This window comes from Pelodiscus sinensis, chromosome 3 (assembly GCF_052426305.1).
Source record: "Pelodiscus sinensis isolate ZL-2025 chromosome 3, ASM5242630v1, whole genome shotgun sequence".
NCBI classification, from domain to species: Eukaryota; Metazoa; Chordata; order Testudines; family Trionychidae; genus Pelodiscus; species Pelodiscus sinensis.
The window spans coordinates 106,075,938-106,101,471 of record NC_143054.1 but is presented as its reverse complement, the minus strand read 5'-3'; the positions used below and the strand labels follow the sequence as shown (position 1 = coordinate 106,101,471).

Genomic DNA, 25,534 nt, shown 5'->3' with positions numbered 1-25,534 from the left:
GCGTGGCTACACGCGGCACGGACTAGCTAGTTCGGATTAGGCTTCTAATACGAACTAGCTGTATGCCTCGGATTAGAAGCCTAATCCGAACTAGCTAGTCCGTGCCGCGTGTAGCCACGCGGCACGAGGTCCGACCTAGCCGGCATCTAAAAATGGCGCCGGCCGGCTTCATACAAATGAAGCCCGGGAAATTCAAATCCCGGGCTTCATTTGCAACTGCGGATGACTACATTAGCCCCGCTAGTTCGAACTAGCGGGGTAGTGTAGACATACCCTAAGTTACTGACTTACATTAAAATTGACTAAAACTATTACAACTATCAGAGGGGTAGCCGTGTTAGTCTGAATCTGCAAAAGAGGTGAGGAGTCCTGTGGCACCTTATAGACTAACCGAAATGTTGGAGCATAAGCTTTTGTGGGCAAAGACCCACTTCATCAGATGCACGTAGTGGAAATTACCAGAGGCAGGTATAAATATGCAGGCCAGAATCTGGCTAGAGATGACGAGGTGGATCCAATCAGGGAGGATGAGGCCCACTTCTAGTAGCTGATGTGGAGGTGTGAATACCAAGAGAGGAGAAGCTGCTTTTGTAGTTAGCTAGCCATTCACAGTCTTTGTTTAATCCTGAGCTGATTGTGTCAAACTTGAAGATGAACTGTAGCTCAGCAGTTTCTCTTTGAAGTCTGGTCCTGAAGTTTTTTTACTTCAGGATGGCTACCTTTAGATCTGCAATTGAGTGTCCAGGGAGATTGGAGAGCTCATTTTTGATGTTTTCCTGTTTGCTGTACAGGATGCTGATCAGGTGGTTCCTCCGTTTTTTAGTGTATGGCATAATCTCTCACTGTAGTCTGTGCAATATATAGATAGTAATGGATTTTTCACCTTCAGTCCATTTGGTATGATGTCCATCCATTTGCATTTGGAGAGAAAGATGATATGTTTATACTTGTGCAAGTTTCTTCATGAGGTTGATAGATTTCCACTCCATACGGCTAAATGCAGTGCCTTGCATGGTATCAAGTATCAGAGGGGTAGCCATGTTAGTCTGCATCTGCAAAAGCGGCAAGGAGTCCTGTGGCACCTTATAGACTAAATGAAGTGTTGGAGAATAAGCTTTTGTCGGCAAAGACCCACTTCGTCAGATGCATAGTTAACTATTTACAACTAGTTAACTATGTACAAATATATAAAAGATAAGACCTCTGAGAGAGCCAGCCAAAAGCAAGGATAGCAATTCCAGTAATCATCATGGGAAGTAAAAAAAGAATTGAAGGAGTACGGAGTTGATAGGGCACTTTAACCTGGTGCTGTAGGCATGCAGCAACAGAGGGCATTCAAAGTACTCTGACAGTAGAACTGAGGAAACTATTCTTGGGGCATGCACACAGAGAGGAATACACATGTGCAATCACTCAAGGAAGAATATGCATATATCTGTCATATGGAAATTATAATAATGTTATGAGGTCAAGCAAAAGAGGAAGCAGAGATGGGAAATGTATCTGTCTTCAAAGCCATTTAGTGAAAGTAATAACTACCTCTGGCCTGGAACAATGATAGAAAGAGTCACTTTGTTCTAACACTAAACAAGAAACTTTATTAGAATAAGGGAATAATATCTCTAACGCTACTTTGTCTCTCTTCCGCACAACAGAGCTTCTCCTTAGGACCTTTCCCAGTCTTCTTACTGCCTGGCTTGCAGTTATAGGGTTAAAGAAATAGTACATGTATCACTATGGCTTCTAAGCTTTATTGCTATAAGATGTCACCAACTACAAAGTAAAACTTACTAAATGACACTAATCATTCTGAAGAAACAAATTGTAAGGACCACTTTCAATTTCTTGTTTGGTAGTTAGGTCAGAGTGAGTGATGAATTTTTAAACACTAAGAAATTTAAGTTCACCCTTTTGGATTAATTTGTTGTATTCATAAATATCCTGGATTATGCATGTTGGCACTGAGTCTGGAGTTAGGTAATCTGGAGGTGAATCTATAGCAAACATGGTCAAGATGCATTAATTCACATGCAATCTGATTCATCCTTTACCCCACATTTTATGCAGTTTCTCCTGCTCCTAGCTTGACTTAACTGGGCAGGTGACAGTCCAAATCATAATACAGACCTACATTTGCATAGATTTTGCAATAAAATAACCAAGTAGGACCAGAAATTGGTCTGTGGAATGCCAGATATCGGGAAAAATAATTGAATCAAACAGTAAAAGCCAGATGCATTTACTTCTGTGAAAAGGGGGGATTGAGGCTATGGAATATACAATGCAATTAAATCAAAGAAGATGGAATTAATACCAACAAGAGAGAGTCAGTGACTGGACACATTGACTTTTTTTTAAAGTTACAACTTCCTCATGTTATACAGAGATGTATTCAGAATTCTATATCTGCAGAGGCTTTTCTTTTCTTAGTCTTTAATTGTTTACTTGAACAATGAAGACTGTACTTTATATAAACCTGGTAAGTATTCAGGAGTATAGTTGCAGTCACTACTTACCTGTGTAAAGATGAGTCATGAGATCCCAATGTATGTACTGCAGACTACATTGTGTTGTTTGTTATTGACTGGATAGTTGTGAATTATTGTTATAAAATCTAGCAATCAAAGCTCAGCACTGAAGGTTATTGGGCAAAAAAATCTTTTGATTATTTAATGCCTGGAACTAATAACACCTAAGACAAATATTGGATGATGATATTCTGTGGTCTAGGCTACCCCATCATTTTTAATGTTGATGATATTTTTCATTTATTTAAATATCAAGTAAAAAAGACTAATAAAGAGACAGATTCCTAGGTTTTTGATTGAGATTTAGGCTTTGCTAAAGGAAGTTACTCATTTTGTTTCCACATGGTAGATTAGGGGTAAGAATGTGTTCTAGAGCAGGGATGGGCAATAATTTTTGATGGAGGGGTCACTCCAAGATTTTGGAAAGTGGTCAAGGGCCACACTCTTCCATGGTATTAATGGAGAAGCTGCAGGGTCTGGGATGAAGGTTGGGTGCATTGGGTGCAGAAGGGAGCTTGGGGTAAGGGATTGGGGTGCAGGAGGGAGATTGGAGTCTGGGAGGGAGTTGGGATGAGGCAGGTGGTTGTAACCTAGGGTAGGGGACTAGAGGACAAGGGTTTGGGATGTGACCTAGGATAGGAGGGGATTGTGATCTGGGGTAGGAGATTGGGTTGCCAGATCTGGGAAGGGGTCTGGGTGTAAGAGGGGGAAAGAGGGTTTGGATGTGTTGAGAGGGAGGCAGATAGTTGGAACAGGAAAGGGCTGAGGTGCCAGAAGCAGGCTGTAGCCAAGAAACTTACTTGCCAGCTGCCAAACTAGCCTACCTGCCTGCAGACTTAAAATGTTTCCCAGCCTGTCTGCCTGCTTGCCTGGCAATGTGCTTCATGAATAATTGAGGCAAGAAGAGGGGGCATGGTTCTTCTTGGCTGCCTGTTACTCCAACAAGCAGCTCGCATTGGCTGGTTTCTGCCAGAAACTGGCCAATGGGAATGTGGTGGGGGTGGGGTGGATCCTAAAACTTCCCCTCTTCCCTTCCAGTTTTAAAACAGAAAGGAAGCCCTGCAGCTGCATTTCTGCACAGTGCACATGGCTATGGGGCAAGCTGAGGAGCCTGCCTGATGCTCCCCACTGCCTCTGTGGGCTGGATCTGTTGGCTTGGTGGCCGCATCTGGCCCAGGCATGTTCTAGAGTGTACTGGTTTATATGTCCCTTTCTAACTTCTCTTCTTTATTTATACTGTGGTAAACATGGATCATATTTTGCCTGTAGAAAGTTAATACTTTAAAATTTCAGCTTAACTGCATTATGTAATAATATTCCCTTCCTTGCTATTTAAAATTGACAAAAGTGTTATGTTATTACCTAAAGACAATAATGGAAATTATGTAAGTAATTTGTGTATTTCCTGAACAGAAATAAATGATATACAAATACAACATCTTTAAAACAAACAAACTATAATTTGCACTCTAAAAGATGTGTTTAAAGTGACATACCTTTGATTTCATTTTTCTCCATTTCTTTCAGTGCCTGAACAAATGCGAATTGACTATCGGTAAGTGGCCAACTATTATGCAACACCATGGCTTGTATAATGTATTTGTGAGTCTGAGAAGACAAATGCAATATGTTAATATGCTGATGACATTAATATGCATCTACAGTTAGGCAATAAGATAAAACATAAATTAGTTCACAAACTCATTCATATATGTGACATTATTTACAAGGAGTCTGAAAAGAAGTCTCAATGTTAATGCCAAGTGACATTGTTATAATTTATTTCTAGAATTGCACACTCATTTGATTGTTTATCAAAGTGAAACAAAACTGAGCTACAGAAAAAGGAATATTTCATGTAACATTTTCCTGAGAATATGGCGCACAAAGCCTCCTTTTCCTCTATAAAACCCTAAACCCTAAACAGGCCACTGAGTTTCGAGTGCTTGTACTATGGAGATATGTTTGTAGAAGATTATAATTTATAGAGGCTCCCTCATAAGGGACAGTATTATGAGCACAGGAATTTGGAGATGTGCCCTGGAGGGGGTTGAAAACATCACATGGCTCATCAAGGTAGCTCTCCCATTGTTTATTAAAGTTTTATTCTTTTCTCATTCACTGGTTTGTTGTTTAATGAGCCCAACATTATTACAAGGATATAAGATTGACTTTCCAGTAGATATATGTGATTAGTAAATTGCATTCTCTCTTATTCTCTTCATCTACTAATCTTATATCTATGGTAAAAAACAACTGAGAGCAGGCATAGGGTGCGGAGAATAAGTATGAAAAAACAGGAACAGAGTGTGGGAAGTAATAGATGCCTTTGTAAGAAAAAAATATAGAGATGGTCCCTATAAAATTGGGACACCTGGTCTTCCCTAAGTAGGCTTTATTTATCTACCTGTAGAGTTATTATTGAAACCGTGGAGATGAATGTAGGAGATAGCTGTGTAGAGAGTCTCTGGGTTAAGCTAAAAGGGGTAAAAAACGAGGGTGATATCATGCTAGGAGTCTACTACAGGCCACCTAGCCAGGTGGAAGAGGTGGATGAGGCCTTTTTTAAACAATTAACAAAACTATCCAAAGCCCAAGATTTGGTGGTGATGGGGGACTTCAACTATCCAGACATATGTTGGGAAACTAACACAGCGGGGCACAGGCTATCCAATAAGTTTCTGGACTGCATTGGAGACAACTTTCTGTTTCAGAAGGTTGAAAAAGCTACCAGAGGAGAAGCTGTTCTGGATTTGGTTTTAACAAATAGGGAGGAACTAGTTGAGAACTTGAAAGTGGAAGACAGTATAGGGGACAGTGATCACGAAATAATAGAGTTCATGATCTTAAGGAAAGGTAGAAGGGAGACCAGCACAATTGAGGTAATGGATTTCAGGAAGGCAGATTTTGATAAGCTCAGAGAACTTGTAGGTAAGGTCCCATGGGAAGCAAGACTGAAGGGAAAAACAACTGAGGAGAGTTGGAAGTATTTCAAAGGGACGTTGTTAAGGGCCCAAAAGCAAACAATTCCGCTGTGTAGGAAAGATAGAAAATATGGCAAAAGACCAGCTTGGCTTAACAAGGAGATCTTGCACAATCTCAAAATAAAAAAGGAGTCATATAAAAAATGGAAACTAGGACAAATAACAAAGGATGAATATAGGCAAGCAACACGGGAATGCAGGGGCAAGATTAGAAAGGCAAAGGCACAAAATGAGATCAAACTAGCTACAGGCATAAAGGGAAACAAGAAAACCTTTTATAAATACATTAGAAGCAAGAGGAAGACCAAGGACAGGGTAGGCCCACTGCTTAGTGAGGAGGGAGAAGCAGTAACAGGAAACTTGGAAATGGCGGAGATGCTCAATGACTTCTTTGTTTCGGTCTTCACCGAGAAGTCTGGAGGTGTGCCTAACGTAGTGAATACAAGCAGAGAGAGGGTAAGTTTAGAAGATAGGATACACAAAGAACAAGTTAAAAATCACTTAGGAAAGTTAGATGTCAGCAAGTCACCAGGTCCTGATGAAATGCATCCCAGGATACTCAAGGAGCTGATAGAGGAGGTATCTGAGCCTTTAGCTATGATCTTTGAAAAATCATGGCAGACAGGGGAGATTCCAGAAGACTGGAAAAGGGCAAATATTGTGCCCATCTATAAAAAGGGGAATAAGAACAACCCAGGAAACTATAGACCGGTCAGTTTAACGTCTGTCCCAGGGAAGATAATGGAGCAGGTAATTAAGGAAATCATATGCAAACACTTGGAAGGTAATAAAGTGATAGGGAATAGCCAGCATGGGTTTGTGAAGAACAAGTCATGCCAAACTAATCTGATAGCTTTCTTTGATAAGATAACGAGCCTTGTGGATAAGGGAGAAGCGGTGGATGTCATATACCTAGACTTTAGTAAGGCATTTGATACGGTCTCGCATGATATTCTTATTGATAAACTAGGCAAATATAACTTAGATAGGGCCACGATAAGGTGGGTGCATAATTGGCTGGATAACCGTAGTCAGAGAGTGGTTGTTAACGGTTCTAAATCCTGCTGGAAAGGGATAACAAGTGGAGTTCCTCAAGGGTCTGTTTTGGGACCCATACTGTTCAATATCTTCATCAATGATGTAGATATTGGGATAGAGAGTACGCTTATTAAGTTTGCAGATGATACCAAACTGGGTGGGGTTGCGACTTCTTTGGAGGATAGGGACATAATTCAGAATGACCTTAGCAAGTTAGAGAAATGGTCAGAGGTAAACAGGATGAGGTTTAATAAAGAGAAATGCAAAGTGCTCCACTTAGGAAGGAACAATCAGTTCCATACATACAAGATGGGAAGCGACTGTCTAGGAAGGAGCATGGCAGAAAGGGATCTAGGGGTCATAGTGGACCACAAGTTGAATATGAGTCAACAGTGTGATGCTGTTGCAAAAAAAGCAAATATGATTCTAGGTTGTATTAACAGGTGTGTTGTAAGCAAAACTCGTGAAGTCATTCTGCCGCTCTACTCTGCACTAGTTAGGCCTCAGCTGGAGTACTGTGTCCAGTTCTGGGCGCCACATTTCAAGAAAGATGTGGAGAAATTGGAAAGGGTACAGAGAAGAGCGACAAGAATGATTAAAGGTTTAGAGAACATGACCTATGAAGCCAGGCTTCATGAACTGGGCTTGTTTAGTTTGGAAAAAAGAAGATTAAGGGGGGACATGATAGCGGCTTTCAAATATCTAAAAGGGTGTCACAAGGAGGAAGGAGAAAATTTGTTCCTCTTGGTTTCTGAGGACAGGACAAGGAGTAATGGGCTTAAAGTGCAGCAGGGGAGGTTTAGATTGGACATTAGGAAAAAATTCCTAACTGTCAGGGTGGTCAAATATTGGAATAAATTGCCAAGGGAGGTGGTGGAATCTCCCTCTCTGGAGATATTTAAGAACAGGTTAGATAGACATCTGTCAGGGATGGTGTAGACGGAGCTTGATCCTGCCTTGAGGGCAGGGGGCTGGACTCGATGACCTCTCGAGGTCCCTTCCAGTCCTATGATTCTATGATTCTATTCTATGAAATTAAACACCATTCTTAAGAATAACACATTTAGCTAATGGGAGCAATTGGACACAGAAAAACAAGCACTGTTTGTCAGTAGTATATCCAAATTATTTTCCTATGAATATGTAAATCATGTCAGATGAAGGTCAAGGGATTCCCTCATAGCATAAGTTTTGATTTCCCTCTTTAAAAATTCTTGCCTCAAGAAATGGTTTTTTTATGCTGCATAATGGAGCATGAACCTGTAAGAAAACTCTCTCCAGAAGTATCACATTGACTCCAAACATCTTATAAAATTGTACATGGAAAAGATGAAGTGCCTGCACTTAATTTGACCTTGACTTTACCTTGGGATGTCTTTTTTTTCTTCTAGATTGTAAATTCTCTCTTGTCTTCCTACATATTTGTACTTCATTTAACACACTTTGGACTCTCTTGTAATACAACACAGTAAATAATATTTCCAATAAGGGCCTGGCTTTGTAGGACATCCTACAATTTAGAAGCAGTGATGGCTGGCAGAGGAGGAATCCTGTTTTTTCATAGCTTTCAAGAATCTACACTACCCTCGTTGGGAAAATTTGGGATGTTCCTAAACAAATACATTTTGCAGAGAGATAACTCATTCGCTCTAGAGGAGATTTACCTGGGGTTATCATACTGAATTTAATCATAAACTCTTTAAGACTATTTGTGAAAGCTCAGCTGTTTTCCATAGAGACTTTGTAAGACAGCAAACAAGGAAGATTACTGTGTAAGTACAGATATATGAAATGGTGTTCTCAAACATCAAATCTATAAAACATTCTTGTAGTTTACCTGGAAATAAGTGTCATGCCAATGGCAAATAAAGCTTTTCAATTTGTAGATTGCTTCATGGCTGTTAAGCATAATTATAATTAAACAGACCAAATAAAAAAAAAGAAATAGAATGTGAAGGGTAACTAGCCAAAGACTCAAAAAAGTAACAGCAAAAAGTTTGTAAATACATTGGAAACAGGAAGTCCGCCAATCAGTGGGACCATTAGAGGATTGACATGCTACAGGAGCATTCACAGAAGACAAGGCCACTTTAAAGAATTTAAATGAATTCTTTGCATTGGTCTTCCCTTCAAGAGGATGTAAGGAGATTCCCTCTTTCTAAGGGACAAATCTGAGGAACTGTCCAAGACTGAGGTGCCAATAGAGGAAGTTTTGGGGGAAAAAATAAATGAAAGAGAAATAAGTCACCAGGACCAGATGGTATTAACCCAGGAGTTCTGAGGAAACTTACATATAAAAATGTAGAACTACTAACTCTGGTGTAATCTATCATTTAAATCCATTTCTATGCCAAGTAACTGAATGATAGCTAGTGTGATGGTGATTTTTTTAAAAAGCTCTACAAAAGATCCTGACAATTACAGGCGAGTGAGCCTAGTTTCAGGCAAATTGATTGAACAATAGTAAAAACAGCAGAATTATCAGACATAGAGGCCACATCTATACTTACTATGCTGGAGATCGATTTTCTGGAATTCAATTTAGCATTTGTTTCACACTGGCCTTACAAGGGTTAAAACCAGTTTAGGAAGGCTGAGTGGTAGGCAGCCATGAGCGGTGCTGCAAATAATTAGGACTTAGCTGGAGCTCTATAAATAGGAGCTCCTAGGGGGGGAAAAAAAGCACACACTTGCTCCAGCTATGGAACAGGAGGGACCTGGCTGCCAGGGAAGCTACAGGGGCTTCCTGAGACAGAAAAGTGTTGAGGAAGAGAAAGCAGAGCTGGAGATCTCCGGGCAGATAAAATCCCAGGCTGAGGCCTTACTCTCAAGGGCTAAGGGCACTAGGGTTGTGGGAAGGCATCCCGGTTAGAAGATAACAGCAGGTCCATAACCCTTGCCAATGATGAGTAGGCATTTCAGACTGCGGTTTTCCCCTAAAGTAGGGGCTAGATGACAACTGACAATGGATCACTGAGGCAAGGTGAGTACAGGAGATTGGGGCTCCCTGGGAGGGGAGGACCCCAGAGGGCAGGAGAGAGGTAACTGAGGACAAGACACCAGTTAGCAGAAGGTGCTCAGATGCTGAAAAGCTAATTCACAAGGTGACCAGCAGAAGGTACCGTGGCAGTGAGTCACAAACTCATTACAATGACTGAGAGGTGATATGATACAGGCCTATAGGAATGTGAATGGTGTGGAGAAAGTGAATCAGGATGTGTTATTTTGCCCTCACTTAACAGAAGAACCAGAGGTAACTCAATGAAATTAATAGGCAGTATGTTTAAAGCAATCTCAAGAAATATATGTTCACATAATGCACAGTCAACCTGTGGAACTCCTTGGCACGAGATGTTGTGAAGGTCAAAATTATAATGTGGTTCAAATAAGAATTAGATCATTTCATGGAGAATAAGTCCATCAGTGGCTATGAGCCACACTGATCAGGGATGCAATCCTGAGCTCTGAATGTCTCTAGCCTCTGACTGCCAGAAGCTGGGAGTGAACAAATGGGGATGGATCCCTCAATGGTCGCCCATGGATCTCCCAATGATTACCAACTGGCACTGGTAGGAGGACAGGAAACTAGGATGGATGGAGCATTGGTCTATCCCAGTATGACCATTCTTAGGATACCAATAGTTTAACTCCTAAAGTCTTTGAGAATTAAAATGCTTATATATCTAGAAAATATTTTCTATTGGAACAGAGTCAGAAGATTTCCTAAGACTACATTTTGGCCTCAGTACATCTATAATAGACAATGGTTTTTTTTTAGTAAAGAATACAAAAATATTGCAATCCCTTTCTATCCCGTTTCAAGACAGAATCCATAAGAAACATGTGCCAGGAGATATCTGTTGTTTCTGCCAGAGAACACAGGTATGTTTCTCAGAGGAAGTGGCTCTGCGCTCTACTTTACCCATGCTCCAATGTACAAACATCCAGGGGATTTTGTTGGATTCAAGAATGACTACAAATGTGGCAAACAAGAAGCAAGAGTTTACCTCTGGCATTCTGCTTGGTTGCAATCAGTGATTTGGGCTTTATTGATGAAAAACACTAGGTATTTTAGTTAGGGATGTCGACATGTAGACAACTACACGAATAGCTGGATTAGCCTAGGTTAGGCAAGGTGCGGGGAGGGAGGGAAGACAGAGGCAGCAGCACAGGGGGTAGGTATGAGCTGGTCTGTGCAGGAATGGGCTCCCACCTGCCACCCCACAGTGCTGCCTAATACAGAGGCAGCAGTGCGGGGTGGCAGGGGACACCCCAGGAGTGGGGTCTAGAGCGCACTAGCTGCTGCCCTGCTCCCAGGGACTATCGAATAGTTGTGTAACCACTAAAATCTGAATAGTTGCATAACTACATCAATTACACACTAACATCCCTAGTAGTAGTAGTAAAGAAAAAGAACTTAAATACGATAAGAACCCCATATTTTTCTAAATTTGTGCACTCCAGAATTCTGGAAACAGATCACTCCAAGTTAGAAGGGGGAGTCTCTTTTGCATGTTAAAAGATTACCTGAGTTACATGATTTTTCAGAAGCCTCACTAAGCTTAGAAAAAGAAGTGTTTTCAGTCTTGAATACTCTCAGGAATTCATCAAAGTTTCCATACAATTGGAAGAGATATATTTTGAGTCCCTGGATGTGCTCCCAATTCCTCTATCTCTTTTCATTTTCATTTTCCCATTACTCCAGAAAGTCTTGAGAAAGATAGTAAAGGCCTCCTCCCTGCTGGCTACCCTGCTGCGGGCTCTGGTGCCCCATGGGCCCCATGGGCTCCATTGGTCTGCTGACCTGCCGTCTGGCTCTGCTCTGAGCTGCTGACAACCTGCCAGACCACAGATGTTGCCAGACCATAGAATCCCAGACCACAGAGGTTCAACCTGTATTACTAAAGCTTATTGTTCTGCTCTGACTTTCATTTTTCTCAGGTGTTTCTAAACTAGACAGTTCAGGAGATTAGACTAGAAAAGCCAAATAAGTTTGTTTTGAAATATTAATGCTTAATTAACAGATTACCCTGCAGCATCAGAAAGCTGCAAAATGGACTCTTTTTTGGAGGAGGGAAGAGCATTTAACTCTAAATTGGAATCTAAGAATTAGATTTGCTGAAGTCCAATGGACCTTGGAGAAAGAAAAATGCTTAAAAGGAAGAAAGTAGTTCCTATCTGGGAATCCTCACACTGAGCTAGTACCAGTCTGTACTCAGTCACCTGCAGAGATGTATAAGCCTTCCTCCTTTTTCACCTGAAATCCCCATTATAAACTGCTGTTCTTCTGCCCTCAACATCACATGGACTGCTGCACGCTAGCAATCCCTAGTATGCAACCTATCCAAAACAGACATATAGACCCTGTTTTTTCACAGAAGAGGGCATACTATATTCTCCAAATCAACACTGTTGTGTACATCTCTCCCCCATCCATGTATGCTGAATTCTGGTGCCACTTTGCATCACTCCCTATTGAGCACTGTGCCTAATAGCCTTAGAACATAACCAGATATTGCTTTATCTTGTTAAAGTAACCAAATCCCAAGAGTATGTGTCCCCTTTGTACTAGTAAATCACATTGAATTGTTGAAAGGTCTGGTGATAATAAGAATGGAATAGGCAATCCTTTTGTAACATCTGCAGCTTTCTTTCTGCAAGCCTGTCAGATCTAATACCACAAACATTTGGGAATAAATCCCATATGAAAAGTGCAGGAACAGAAATGTCTAAGTCTGATGTCCACTGCAGCAGTCAACAGCAGGTATGACATTAACAATATTGTCAGAAGAAGGGGAAATGAAGAAAGAGTTTGAGGCTATGTCTAGACTGCACTGTTTTTCTGGGATAGCAATGCCACATCCAAGGAATTTGTCTGCTTCTTTGGGAATTTTTTTGAAAAAGCGGACGCGCTCTTTCACCATTCCTGTTAACCTGTAAAAGAGGATGTTCTTCTGAAATGTGGCATTGTGTAGATGCATCAAATTTCAGAAAAGCCTCTTTTGAAAATAAAGCAGAAAAAATAAGCAATTTGCATACCACAAATTGTGTTTCTTTTTCTGATTACCGAAGCACACAATTACTATTCTGATAGTAATGAATCAACTTGTTTTCTGTAAAAACTCATTTCACTACAACAGAAGTCAGGTGAAAATACAGAATATTAAATGGTATTGATGTGATGAATTCATAATAATTCTTAGCATTTATATAGCACCTTTCATCCTTTAATTGCTATATACATCTCACAACCCTCTTTTGATGTATATAAATATTACTGAACCACTTTTCAGATAAAGAAATTAATGTGCAGAAACTATGTTGTACTCTGTTTTTTTGCATTGCCAAATCTCACTGGCTGTGTTTAGACTGGCCAGTTTTTCCAGAAAAATCAGCCGCTTTTCTGGAAAAACTTGCCAGCTGTCTACACTGGCCGCTTGAATTTCCGCAAAAGCACTGACTTCCTACTGTAAGAAATCAGTGCTTTTTGCGGAAATACTATGCTGCTCCCATTTGGGCAAAAGTCCCTTTTGCGCAAAACTTTTGCACAAAAGGGCCAGTGTAGACAGCTCAGATTTGTTTTGCACAAAAAAGCCCCAATCGGGAAATTGGCGATCCGGGCTTTTTTGCGCAAAAGTGCGTCTAGATTGGCCATGGACGCTTTTCCGCAAAAAGTGGTTTTGCGGAAAAGTGTCCGTGCCAATCTAGATGCTCTTTTCCAAAAATACTTTTAACGGAAAACTTTTCCGTTAAAAGCATTTCCGGAAAATCATGCCAGTCTAGACGTAGCCCCTATGTTTTTTTCTAAACCACATTGTGGCAGAGTCCTCACTCAGGCCCCTTGGTCTGGGATACCTTCTGGTCCACGAATCAGCCTGAGACGCTTCTGGTGCAGCCACCCATGCTTTTATTGTTAGTTCCCACCACCTTCTATTTAGAAAACATAAAGAAAACTCAGCCGGCTCCTCCATCTGCCTAGGAGCACACTTAGCAACACCCTGGCTCCTTGCGTCCTTCCTCTGCCCTATATAGCCCTCTCTGAGTGAGGCTCACAGCTGTTTCTAATAGGCCTTCAGGCCTGGGCTGCCTCAGCTGTGGCCATCAGTCTCTTCAGGCAGGTTACAGTGGCAGAGCTCTGGCTTAGTCAGCAGTCTGTCACATACGTTCTCCAGAATCCTTTCTTACCTCTTTAACACCACTGTCAAAAGCCTCTGGCACACCCCAATAATCTCACATCTGACCTTCTGCAGTCTCTTCTTCCATGATCTCTCCAGTCCATCTAGAATGCAGTTGCTAAATTCATCTAATTTTACTGCCTTTCTCAGCAATCCGAATAAAATCTTGTTACCAGCTTTTTCAGATGTCTGTCAATTTTCATGTTCTCACATTCAAAGCTCACCACAATAATAATTTCATATTATTTTTTTGCTAGCATATGCTTTTATTCTCCACCTCACCCAAAATGCTCCCACTTATAACTTTTTCCTGCTTTTGGACACTGGCCATCTTCTATGTAACTCCTTTTCCTAACTGGAACTCTTTCCTAAACAAATCCACTGTGCTTCCACCTTTCTCCCTTCACATTTATTTTCAAAACACACTTTTCCCATGAGACCAATATGAATTAATCCTTCCTCCTTATTACCTCCTCTGCAGTTGTGTATCCATTTGCACCCACAAAACATCACATCACACTCTAATGAAGATGTCTGCTGCCAGACTGCCACATAAGCACATAGCCTTGAGTTAATTATGGACTCCTGTAACAAGTAGTAAGAGTAAGCTTCATGAGAAAATCATGTTTTGAACAAAAAGACTCAAGGAGGAAAGGATGGAGGGCATGGCCGATTGAGTTACTAGGAGGGTACTGGCAGGGGTATGTATGTAAAAATATGATTGTTGAAGCAAGATATAAGGGTACGTCTACACTACCACCCTAGTTCGAACTAGGGTGGTTAATGTAGGCAACCGAAGTTGCAAATGAAGCCCAGGATTTGAATTTCCCGGGCTTCATTTGCATCTTGCCGGGCGCTGCCATTTTTAAAGCCCCGCTAGTTCGGACTCCATGCCACACGGCTACACACGGCACGGAGTAGGTAGTTCGGATTAGGCTTCCTATTCCGAACTACCGGTACACCTCGTTCCACGAGGAGTAACGGTAGTTCGGAATAGGAAGCCTAATCCAAACTACCTACTCCATGCCACGTGTAGCTGCGGGCACGGAGTCCGAAGTAGCGGGGCTTTAAAAATGGCGGCGCCCGGCAAGATGCAAATGAAGCCCGGGAAATTCAAATCCCGGGCTTCATTTGCAACTTCGGTTGCCTACATTAACCACCCTAGTTCGAACTAGGGTGGTAGTGTAGACATACCCTTATATCTTGCTTCAACAATCATATTTTTACATACATACCCCTGCCAGTACCCTCCTAGTAACTCAATCGGCCATGCCTCAAATCCCGGGCTTCATTTGCAATTTCGGTTGCCTACATTAACCACCCTAGTTCGAACTAGGGCGGTAGTGTAGACATACCCTAATAGAGGTGGTTAATTTAGGAGCAAAAGGGCTTATGTAAATAGAATTCTACTGTTAAGTAAATAGGGTTGTGCATGCTTATATTATTTAGCAGTACGGGAGCCTTATTTTTTTTTAAATCCTCAGAACATGGCCAGTACTACCATATTTTCCGGCGTATAAGACAACTTTTTACACTAAAAAACATCCCCCAAAAATCGGGGGTCGTCTTATACGCCAGGTATAAACATACTGTAGCTTCGGCTACATACAGAACGTCCCTATTATTACCTTTTAGCCCACTGGATGTGCCCTAATACAGTACTGTAGCTTCGGCTACATACAGAACGTCCCTGTGCTGATAATGTATGTACCGCGCTGAGCCAATCACGGCAAGCGGTGTCATCTATTAATGCATACAAAGCCTGCTCGGATTGGCTGAGTCAGAGAGGTGGGCTATTACAACCTTTGCCAATCCAAGCAGGCTTTGTATGAACATGATGAGGATTTTGAAGGATTTTAAGTAACGGTAAGTCAAAACCATTTTAATTAAAATTATTTAAATCAAATCTGATGTTATTAAATGGTGTTGCCTCGGAAGGGGGGGTAGTCTTATACGGCGAGTATAGGCCAAAACCTATGTTTTAACTGGAAAATTAGGGGGTCGTCTTATACGCCCAGTCGCCTTATACGCCGGAAAATACGGTATATACACAGTATTTGTGGCACTACAGAAATAAAATTAATAAGAACAACACTCTATGAGAGAATATAAGATGTATACAATAGCAGGATGTTAGACTTTCATGCTTAATAAATGAATGATCACGACTATTTTCTATTGTGCTTTTCCAAAATTTTTGCAGAAATTTAGATTAAAAACCTCTTACCGGTTGTGGATCTACAACATTCTTTTCAAGGGTTGAGAGAATGACAGTCTCTTCCTCTGTTGCAGCCTGACCTTCTGGTACACTTCCCGGCTTATGAGAAAGTTTGCTGCCTTTCTGAGTTGCCAAAGCACCTTTTCTTTTGGTCCCTGCAGGTTCTGGGTCTTTCTTTGCACTGCCTTGGCTAATCTGGCCTTTGCTTGCTAGCAGAGAGATAAAAATGTCCACTTTCATTTCCTGGAGCTTTATAAATTTGGTAGAATCAGCTTAACAGACACGGACGCATATTTTAAAGAGAGTGACTTTAGTTAATTTTCATTCAGTTCATTATCTCATGAGGTTCTAATTAAGTCTATAAATGTGCTTAAAATCATCATAATTATTTTTCCTTCTGGACATCACATATCTCTTTAAAACATTTACTTCTGTTTTTAATCAACATATCATTTGTTGCACCAGGCAACAGACTCATTTGCTCAGTAGTACATTTCTTCTATACACTCTGATCTAGTTTCCAATATAGTCTTGAATATCATTCTGTGGCCCCAACTGACAACTGCTCTGTATGGTGATTTGGGAAATCTGTACAATTTATGAATTTTGGTAGATAATACAAAGTTATGAAAGTGCTGTATCATGAAATGCCTCTGAGTAGATGTGAAATTCACTATTGCTAACTGTCAGTAGGTCTCTCTCAGACAAGATACAATGATAGTTTGTTAGAACAAAAATCTGCCTATAGGAACAAAGCGGTAGCTGAAGCCTATGGAAAGCTACTTTCTCCTACTTGTCACAAGCCAGCGAGAGCAGAAAATTCCTAAAAAGGACAAAGGATAGAGGTGACAAAGCAAGTCCTTAAAAATAACTCATGAGGGAAGATTATCAGAGCAACATAGGAAAATATGGGCATGAGTGGGGAGAGAAGAACAGGAACAGCTAGTGGCTGGCATTTTGCAAATGGAAAATTCCGGTACTGATTTCACCAGTGGGAAGCTGACTTCCAAGGCTCCAGACATCTGCTAGCATGCAAAAGAGGGGCAAAGTTATTTAAAGTCAGCTGATTAAATGTATTAGTCAAGAAATAACAAACAGATAAAATATTTCAACAATTCAAAGTTTGGGAGCATGACTGCAGATGAATTAATGGCCAATGAAGGGAAAGGAACAAACAATCCTTTGTTTATGGTGCTTGCATAATAATATCAGCAGCGAGGACAAAGTACATCACATAGAAATCACTTTTGTGCCTGACAGAAGCAGATCTCAGATGATATTAAATGAGCTTTAAGCTACAGGAGTGGATCTCAGTGTTCTTGTAAGTTTGGGCTTTGATAGTTCTAGTTCAACAAAATAATATTTTTCTGGAGATAAAACTGTGTGTACCCGGTTTCACTGTCTATCCAATACGCAAATCTTTGTTTAAATTTGGCAATTAATATACCTCATGAAGATTATACAACGTTATTAGTCTGGGACATTATTTTCTTTTGATGATAGCAAGAATAACAAAAGCTCCATACATTTACAAATGGGTTGATCAATGTGATACTGTCATTATTTCCCACAACCTGTCCATAGACCTTTGACACTATGAACCTTCTGATCTGTTATAATATGGGCCCAAGCATGACATAAGTAAGAAAGATGGCACTCTGGGAACTCAGACTCCTCTTGACCTACCCTTCAAAATGAGCTCTTGGAAGTTGCCACCTCCCTTGATGAACTAGTGGTTGGAATGCAGAGATGTTTGTAACCTTTACTCCTTTTCATTGTTAGGTTTTGGACTTAAAAACAAATCCTGGAAAATGCTGAAACTGAGTAGGGCAGAACTCCTGCTTCACTGCTGAGCAGCAAATACCAAGGGATTTCAAGACTGCTGTAGAGTCTTGTAAACTATGCAAGAAAGTTCTCTAAATAGGTAGATTTTGGACTGTATGTTGTACTTCTAGAGGGAGGCCAGAAGAGCATAACCAGGGTGAGCACCTCATTGTAATGGCTTCATGCTGCAGAATTTGCTGCATTGAGATATGCCTAGAAAGCAGATTTGGTGATCAATTGCCCTCCTCTACAAAAGACTGGGGCTACATCTACTTTGTGCTTTCTTGTGCAAGAAGATATGCAAATGAGGTGTGGCGATAAATATCGGTGTGCCTCAATTGCATACCTAATGAGCTGCCATTTTACACAAGGGGCTTTTGCGCAAGAGCTGTTCTGCCTGAAAAAAGCAGCAGAATGTCTCTTGCGCAAGAGGGAGGTTTTGCACAAAATGGCAGCTCATTAGGTATACAAATGAGGTGCACCGATATTCATTGCCATGCCTCATTTGCATATCTTCTTGTGCAATAATGTGCAATGTAGACGTAGCCTGGAACTCCTATTTCATGTCATCAGGGAGCTTGTCTTTGAATGCTGAAACCGTACCTCTCAGCATGAAATGTTAGCATCCCAGCAAAACTAGTTTGCAATGTGATGCTGTAATCCACGTGTAGAATAAAGCTTCCTCCCAGATAAGTCCAGCTTCTTGACCTCTTTATTTTTGGGGGATGAAGCCTGGTGTCACTCTCTTTCCTTTTCACTGGCTGCTTTCACAAGTGAGAATGGTTATTTAAGTACTCTCACCCCTGAGAGAGGACACAGTATTCTCTTTGAACTTTTTGAAATGAAAGGCAGGGAAGCAGGGGACACTGGTAAGATTCAAGATAGCCTCATTTATTAGTAAAGCTATTCCAGATAGAGCTATTCCAAATGTCCACCAGCTTATTGGATTTTCCCCAGGCCCCGTCTGGTAGATATTGAGGTCACAGCCATCCTCCTCAGCAGCTCCTGATGAGTCTTCAAATCACAGAGAGGAGGATACAGTTACTTCATCTGGGGATAAGGAGGAGAAAGGTAAGGGTACCAGTTCTTGCTCCTCTTGCAGCTGTTCATGAGAGGGATCCCAGTTCTACTCCGTGCTGGGCTTGGTGTCGATGGCACATTGCTTGTGGAGACCATGCTTTGGAGGCCCATGAGATGGAGCTGGCTAAGATGGCTGTTGGGGACATTTTTGATTGTGTGGCAGGGAGGGGAAACTCACACCTTTCAAAAAGGCCACTGATACAGTCAGACCAATGTTCCCTTTAATCTTTTCTATCCATGTGCAGAATAAATGTTATGTGCACCAAGGCATGTGTGAATGTGCATCATCAGGAGAAACACAAAGCAAGCTGTGGGCTCTCTGCTAATCAGCTAGGTGGCACTGACTCTCTCCTGAGTGGCTGCACAAGTATACAGCTTAAAGGAAACATTGCCCCAGTTCCCAACTATGTGCATCCCCAGGATCTCTCCTATGAGCTTTCTGCTGGCACTAAGGAAGAAATCAGGTCAACTGACATATACCATCTGATGACAACAGCAAGGTTGGGACACATAGGATCACACTTCAGAATCTGATAAGGAAAATTCTTGAGATCAAGCTGGTGCTGCACCGGTCACTACATGGACATCAAGGTGAAGGTGTTGTAGGTGGTACCTTGGGAGCTGAAGCTGCATGAGTCTCTTGAACTACTGATATGGAGAGATTTAACATACTCATCAGTATCTGGCCCAGTCTGGGGAAGCTAATAATCCATCTAGCAAACTAGGTTATGTGCCACTTGAGGCATGTTATGCATGCAGAAAAAAGAAGACTGGAAGTACAGGAGATATGGCATTGACTGACACTGAGATGCTTGGTACCTGGTACTTGGACCATGGTAGAGGGCTCAGATAGAGGCTGCACACCAGTTCCATGAGCAGATATTTTAATCTGGCTGCTTTGTTTTCTTCCCCTTGAACAGGTCTTAGAGCCCTTACAAATGTTTTACCTGCCATTCACATGAATCTTCCCCAAGCACTTGCGGTTGGTGGCATTTGGGTCACTATCATGCATAGCCTTGCTACAAAAATGGCATGGTTTGAAACCCAAAGAGTACAGTATGTCTCCTGTTCTTGATAGCACCCTTACAATCAATTACATTACTGTAAGGGTGATTAAAATATGGGATTGCAATACATTTTTGCTGAATTTTAGTGAGTGTTCTTTTTGGTGATACTGAAATATAATTCAGACAGTAATCAGAAATGTCTACACATGTTTTGATAAAGGTAGATATTTTTCTTATGTAGTATTGGTAATTTATGAAAGATACATGAAAGTTGTAGGAAAAAAACCATGCAATTCATGACAGAGCCATCTGTGCAAAACTACTGGAGGAGAATGCATGCAACCACCCCATTTTGCTCCTTACCAAAGCAATAATCTTACAGAAAAAACATCAGTAGTTGAATGATTTGTCTTTGCCTCAAGCTGTTCATATGCTAAGAGAGGTATAAATTGACTAATTTCAAGAGGATTATTGTATTAGATTCTTAATATATAGGTTTACTTTTGTTATAATTTCAACACTGATAAACAGTGCCATGTGTAAGTGTAGTAGTTTAGTTAACTGTTTGCTTGCAATTAATTACTGCTGTATTATTGCATATAATCGAAGAAAACATTAAGGGAAATAAACCCTATACAGAATGGGATTACAAAGAAATATCTGTATATGTTTATGTAAACAGCAGCCCTTTATCTAGATCTTCCAAGCAAATTGCAAACAATGTGGCCAGAAAACACGCAGATAACAGGAAAACAAATTGAAGGCTGAACAAGTGATATTGAGATAGGAAAGCATAAACCTTTATAAATTGTTAGATATATCAACATGATATGATTTTAACTATAATCATTGCTCCACAACAATAAAATTAAAGGGCACTTAAGAATCAAATGTCAATCTCGTAGTTCAGGAAGATCGCTAGATGCTACATTTGCAAGAGCTGATACTAACTAGATTTAGTTTTTGACTTCCAATATGTAAAGCTGTCATGGAAAAATTGAAAAGGCCTACTAAAAACTATAGATATGACTAATGTCATAAAGAAAACTAGCTAACCAAACAAATAAGTTTCTTAGTCTGATACAAAATTATTCAGACAAAATTTAAAAGATAGAATCTATGTATAACAACTGACAATTAAATTTAGTCTCCAAGAAATTCCGTATAAATTGGAATATGTCCTCTGAAATAACTTTTTTCCAATATTTCTGTTGACATTATAATGAGCTTTCAATATTGTTATGGCTATTTATATTCTCTATATATCTGGTGCTATTAATAGTTCCTTTAGAATCCTGTATTTCCATGAAGAAGGTTGTAGGAGAGCAGGGGAGGAAGAGCCAAGGATACAAAATGTTTATCAAGAGATCTTTTCTAGATTAGCAGACAAAAAATGCCTATGTTTTAATCTCTGAAGATCAAACAGTAAGAACAAATGTGAAAAATCAGATCCCACTGACAAAAGAAATGTATCCACATAAAAAACTTAGAACTAAGGATTTGCATGAATTATGGCTCAAATCCAAATTATTGATGGAAAAAGAATCAGAAAACTAAGGCAAAAGTTACAGGCAAATAGTAATGACAGGACACTATACAACCAACCTCACTTAGAGTCACAGAATCATATAATACTAGAACTGGAAGGGACCTTGACAGGTCATAGAGTCCAGTCCCCAAGCACTGTCTAGATCAGTGTTTCTTAAACTGTGCTCCACGGAGCCCCAGGACTCCGCGAGATATCTCCAGGGGCTCCGCGAGGTTGACAATCTGGAAACAACGATAGGTACAACACATACAATCAGTGGACCACTGGGGCTCCGTATAACTACAACGCATACAATCAGTGGACCGCTGGGGCTCCAAATAAATTTTTACGCATATAAAGGGCTTTGGAGCCCAAAAAGTTTGAGAACCGCTGGTCTAGATCATCCCTGATTAATGTCTGACTAGCTTGCTCTTAAATATTTCCAATGGTGGAGATTCTACAACCTTGCTAGGCAGTTTATTTCAGTGTTTAACCATGCTGACATTTAGGAAGTTTTTCCTAATGTCCAACTGAAACCTCCCTTGCTGCAATTTAAGACCACTGCTTCTTGTTCTATCATCAAAGGTCAAGCAGAACAATTTTTCTCTCTCCTCCTTATAACACCCTTTTAGATACTTGAAAACTGCTATCATGTTCCCTCTCAGTCTTCTCTTTCTAAACTAAACAAGGCCAATTCTTTCAGGCCATGTTTTCTAGATGATTAATCATTTTTGTTGCTCTTCTCTGGACCTTCTCTAATTTCTCCACATCTTTCTTGAAATGTGGTGCCCAGAACTAGACACAATACTCCAATTGAAGCCCTATCAGCACAGAGCAGAGTGGAAGAATGACTTCTTGTGTCTTGCTCACAACACTCCTGTTAATGCATCCCAGAATCATGTTTGATTCCAACTCTCCCAGAGGCAACCAACCATGATCTTGCATTCCTGACCCCCATGTCAAAACAAAATGTAAAAGGAGGTGAAATTCACAAAGAAATGAAGGAAATGACAGAATACAAGGAAAAACTGGGAAAAATCATAGTTTCTCTCTTTGTTTTTAAGGTCAGCCCTTAAAGCCATCATTAGAATGCATATTCCTCTTGAAATGCAAAATAGAATACTTACACTGAGAACTTAAAGGCCTTTCAGCACATAAGAAATTAAATGCAGGAATGATAGCATGTCCCTTTCCAATAGTGTTCACAATTTCCTCCTCATTATCCAATACTTGTAGTTTAATGAACACATCTGATTTAGAGGTTTGTACCTGCACTGTAGCAATATGTGATGCTGTGACTTTTACTTCATACCTAGGAAGAGAAAAATTCCAACTTTATAAGCAACTATTGGTAAATCAGATTGTTCATTGTTAGAACATTTAAAACTCAATTAAGGAAAGCATTTTTATTAAAAAAAAGCACAAAACCACATTTTAAAATAAATTGGATGGGTTTAGCACATGCTTAAATTGTTTCCTAAATTGGAGTACAAGACACTAAGTCTTGATGTCATCAGATCCAATTATAACAAGATTTTGTTGTTGTTGTTCAAGACAACATTAATTAGCTAAAGCTGTAACACAGCTTTCAGTGTGAAACTCTTCTTTTCCCTCTAAGGCTCAAAATTCTTAGGTTTACAAAGCAAAACAAAGTAAATAAATAGGATAATGAACATTTAAACAAGGCCAAAAACTATCGATATGCACTAACATAGTCAAAGAACACTCAGACACCTAGACATGTAAACATCTTTTATTTATTTATTTATTTGTGTGTGTATTTATTTATTTTTGGAAGGAGCATAGACAAGAAAAAAGGGGAAAACAACTGCTTATGGGATAACACTATTAACAAGAATTTAGAGTATTCATTGTATTTCCATTTCAGGTTTTTCGGGAATTTAATTATCTTTATCTTGTAACTGATTCTGCCATCTTTACTCATTATCAATGGTTCTTTATGCCATGTGTAATCCCAGGTTTCAGACTTTGGCATAAAAAATTATAATACTGCTTTATCAAGACACACGTATAAAAGTTAAATCCTTTTCCTGAAAAGTCTAAGAGTGTGTTTGTGAATAATCCCAATCTGTTTTAATAAAAAGATTGCCACATTTAAAAACCGAAACATGTTTACATCACCAAATCAGCAGGTTATACAATACTAGTAGATTTTTTTAACTATTTGTTAAATACTGCTGTATTTACACGTCTGAATAGGGGTCTGTGCACAGATCTGAACCAACAGTTAATCAACTGGGGTAAACTGGAATAGCTCATTTGATTTCAATGAACCATGGTTATTTATGGCGGCTCTGGATCTGGCCCAAAATCATTTTGATCCATTGAAAAAAAAATTACAAACCAAAATAATTGCTCATGTTGAGATAAAATATGTATGCACTAATCAAATGCATGTAATTTGCATTCAAATGAAATTTCTCTAACAATATTATAGGATGGGAAAGTTATAGAAGTTAGAGCAAGGTGTAGGAACTCCTGTTTTTATTTCCATCTTTCTCACTGAGTAGAGCCAACCAATTCTGCGCATTAGGTTAGCACTGTAATATAAATGTTGCAATTGGGGAAACTATTTCACAGGGGTATTATGAAGTTTAAATAATTTTCTGAGATCCATAGTACTGAAGTGAATTCAAAGTAATGAGTTAAACATAATGTTTCTTTACCAGGATATCATGCCCTACATCTAGATTAACTATATTCTTAGAAAATTAAACGCTACTCTGGAAAAATGTTTAGGTTTGACTTTCATACCAAATAAACATGATTTTCTGTAAAATTCAAGTAAACATCCGATAATCCGGCACCTTTAGGACCCAGGAGGTGCCAGATTATCAGATTTGCCAGACTATCGGAAGGGGGGACTATAAGGCATCTGGGCTGGGGGGGATGCCACCCCAGACCCCTCATAGCCCCCCCTTCCGATAGTCCGGCTCTGCCCCAGGCGTCCCTGATTCAGCCACTGCTGGTCAGTTTCAGCAGCGGCTGAATCGGAGAATCCTGCAGCAGAGCAGCTGGAGTGCTGCCGGGTTGGTCCGGTAGCGCCGACCTTTGGTGTGGCGAGACCAACCTGGCAGCACCCCAGATGCTCTTGGGGATGCCTGGGGCAGAGCAGCTGGGGTGCTGCCGGGTTGGTCCCGCAGCGCCACTCCTCGGTGCTACTGGACCAACCCGGCAGTCCCCCAGCTGCTCTGCCCCAGGTGTCCCCAAGTCAACTGCTGCTGATACTGATGAGCAGCTGACTCCAGGAAGCCCGAGGCAGAGCTGCTCTGCCCCGGGCTTCCTGGAGTCAGCTGCTGGTCAGTTTCAGCAGCAGCTGAATCGGGGACAGCTGGGGTGCTGCTGGGTTGGGTCCCGCAGCCCCGAGGGGCCTACCTGGCAGCACTCCAGCTGCTCTGCCCCCGGCTTCCCCGATTCAGCTGCTGGTCAGTTTTAGCAGCGGCTGAATCAGGGAAGCTGGGGGCAGAGCAGCTCCAATGGTCCGGCTGCCCAGAGCACTTCCGGGTTCCTGATGGTGCCGGACCACCAGGAGTGCCGGACCAACAGATGCCGGACCATCAGAGTTTTACTGTATTTGAATTTTTTGCTTGAAAGAATGTTTCCTCCAAAAAGAAGGAACACTACATGTTCCTATAAAAAGTGACATTTAAATTGTTCTCTTTGCAAAATTTACCTGAACACAATGTGCTTTTCATTGGGTACATAATAGTCTTTAATTTCTTTAGTGGAATACAAATTGTTTACAGCATCACGAGAAAGAACAGGGAGTGGATTCTGGGAACCAATGAGACGCAGTCTCCATTTCCCAGCTGCCACAGGTAAGTCACCAGTTTGTGCTTCAGCCATGAACGTGTATCCTTTCTGCAAAACAGAAAACATGTAATTTTTCATTAGGAATGAACATCACTAAAAATAAATACTGTGAACCCACAGAAGGAAAATATTGTCCATACCATTGCCAACGTGGCTATGACTCTTTTATGATCCTAGTGAAGCTTAAGGAACCCACAGAGAATCCCTTGGTAACATCATTTAGACTGGGTAAAATTTTAATGAAAATGCAATTGGAAAATAGTGATAAAAATTAAACATTATTGCAGCATGTCCATAATTATTATAATTATCCCCATT

General features: G+C 40.5%; 1 protein-coding gene across 3 annotated transcripts in view; it reads right to left on the bottom strand.

The window, feature by feature from the left end:
- The window catches only part of ADGB (androglobin), a 242,408-nt gene that overhangs the window by 54,278 nt on the left and 162,596 nt on the right, over nucleotides 1-25,534 (bottom strand). For all 3 annotated transcript variants that reach the window (XR_012902706.2, XM_075924379.2, XM_075924378.2), the window contains exons 26-29: nucleotides 25,077-25,264; nucleotides 22,510-22,694; nucleotides 15,953-16,152; nucleotides 4,025-4,136 (exon numbers count right to left, since the gene is read on the bottom strand). Coding sequence is in view for 2 of the 3 variants with exons in the window: in XM_075924379.2 (XP_075780494.2) it covers nucleotides 4,025-4,136; nucleotides 15,953-16,152; nucleotides 22,510-22,694; nucleotides 25,077-25,264 (685 nt within the window). In the remaining variant the exon portion in view is untranslated. The remainder of the gene's footprint in view (nucleotides 1-4,024; nucleotides 4,137-15,952; nucleotides 16,153-22,509; nucleotides 22,695-25,076; nucleotides 25,265-25,534) is intronic.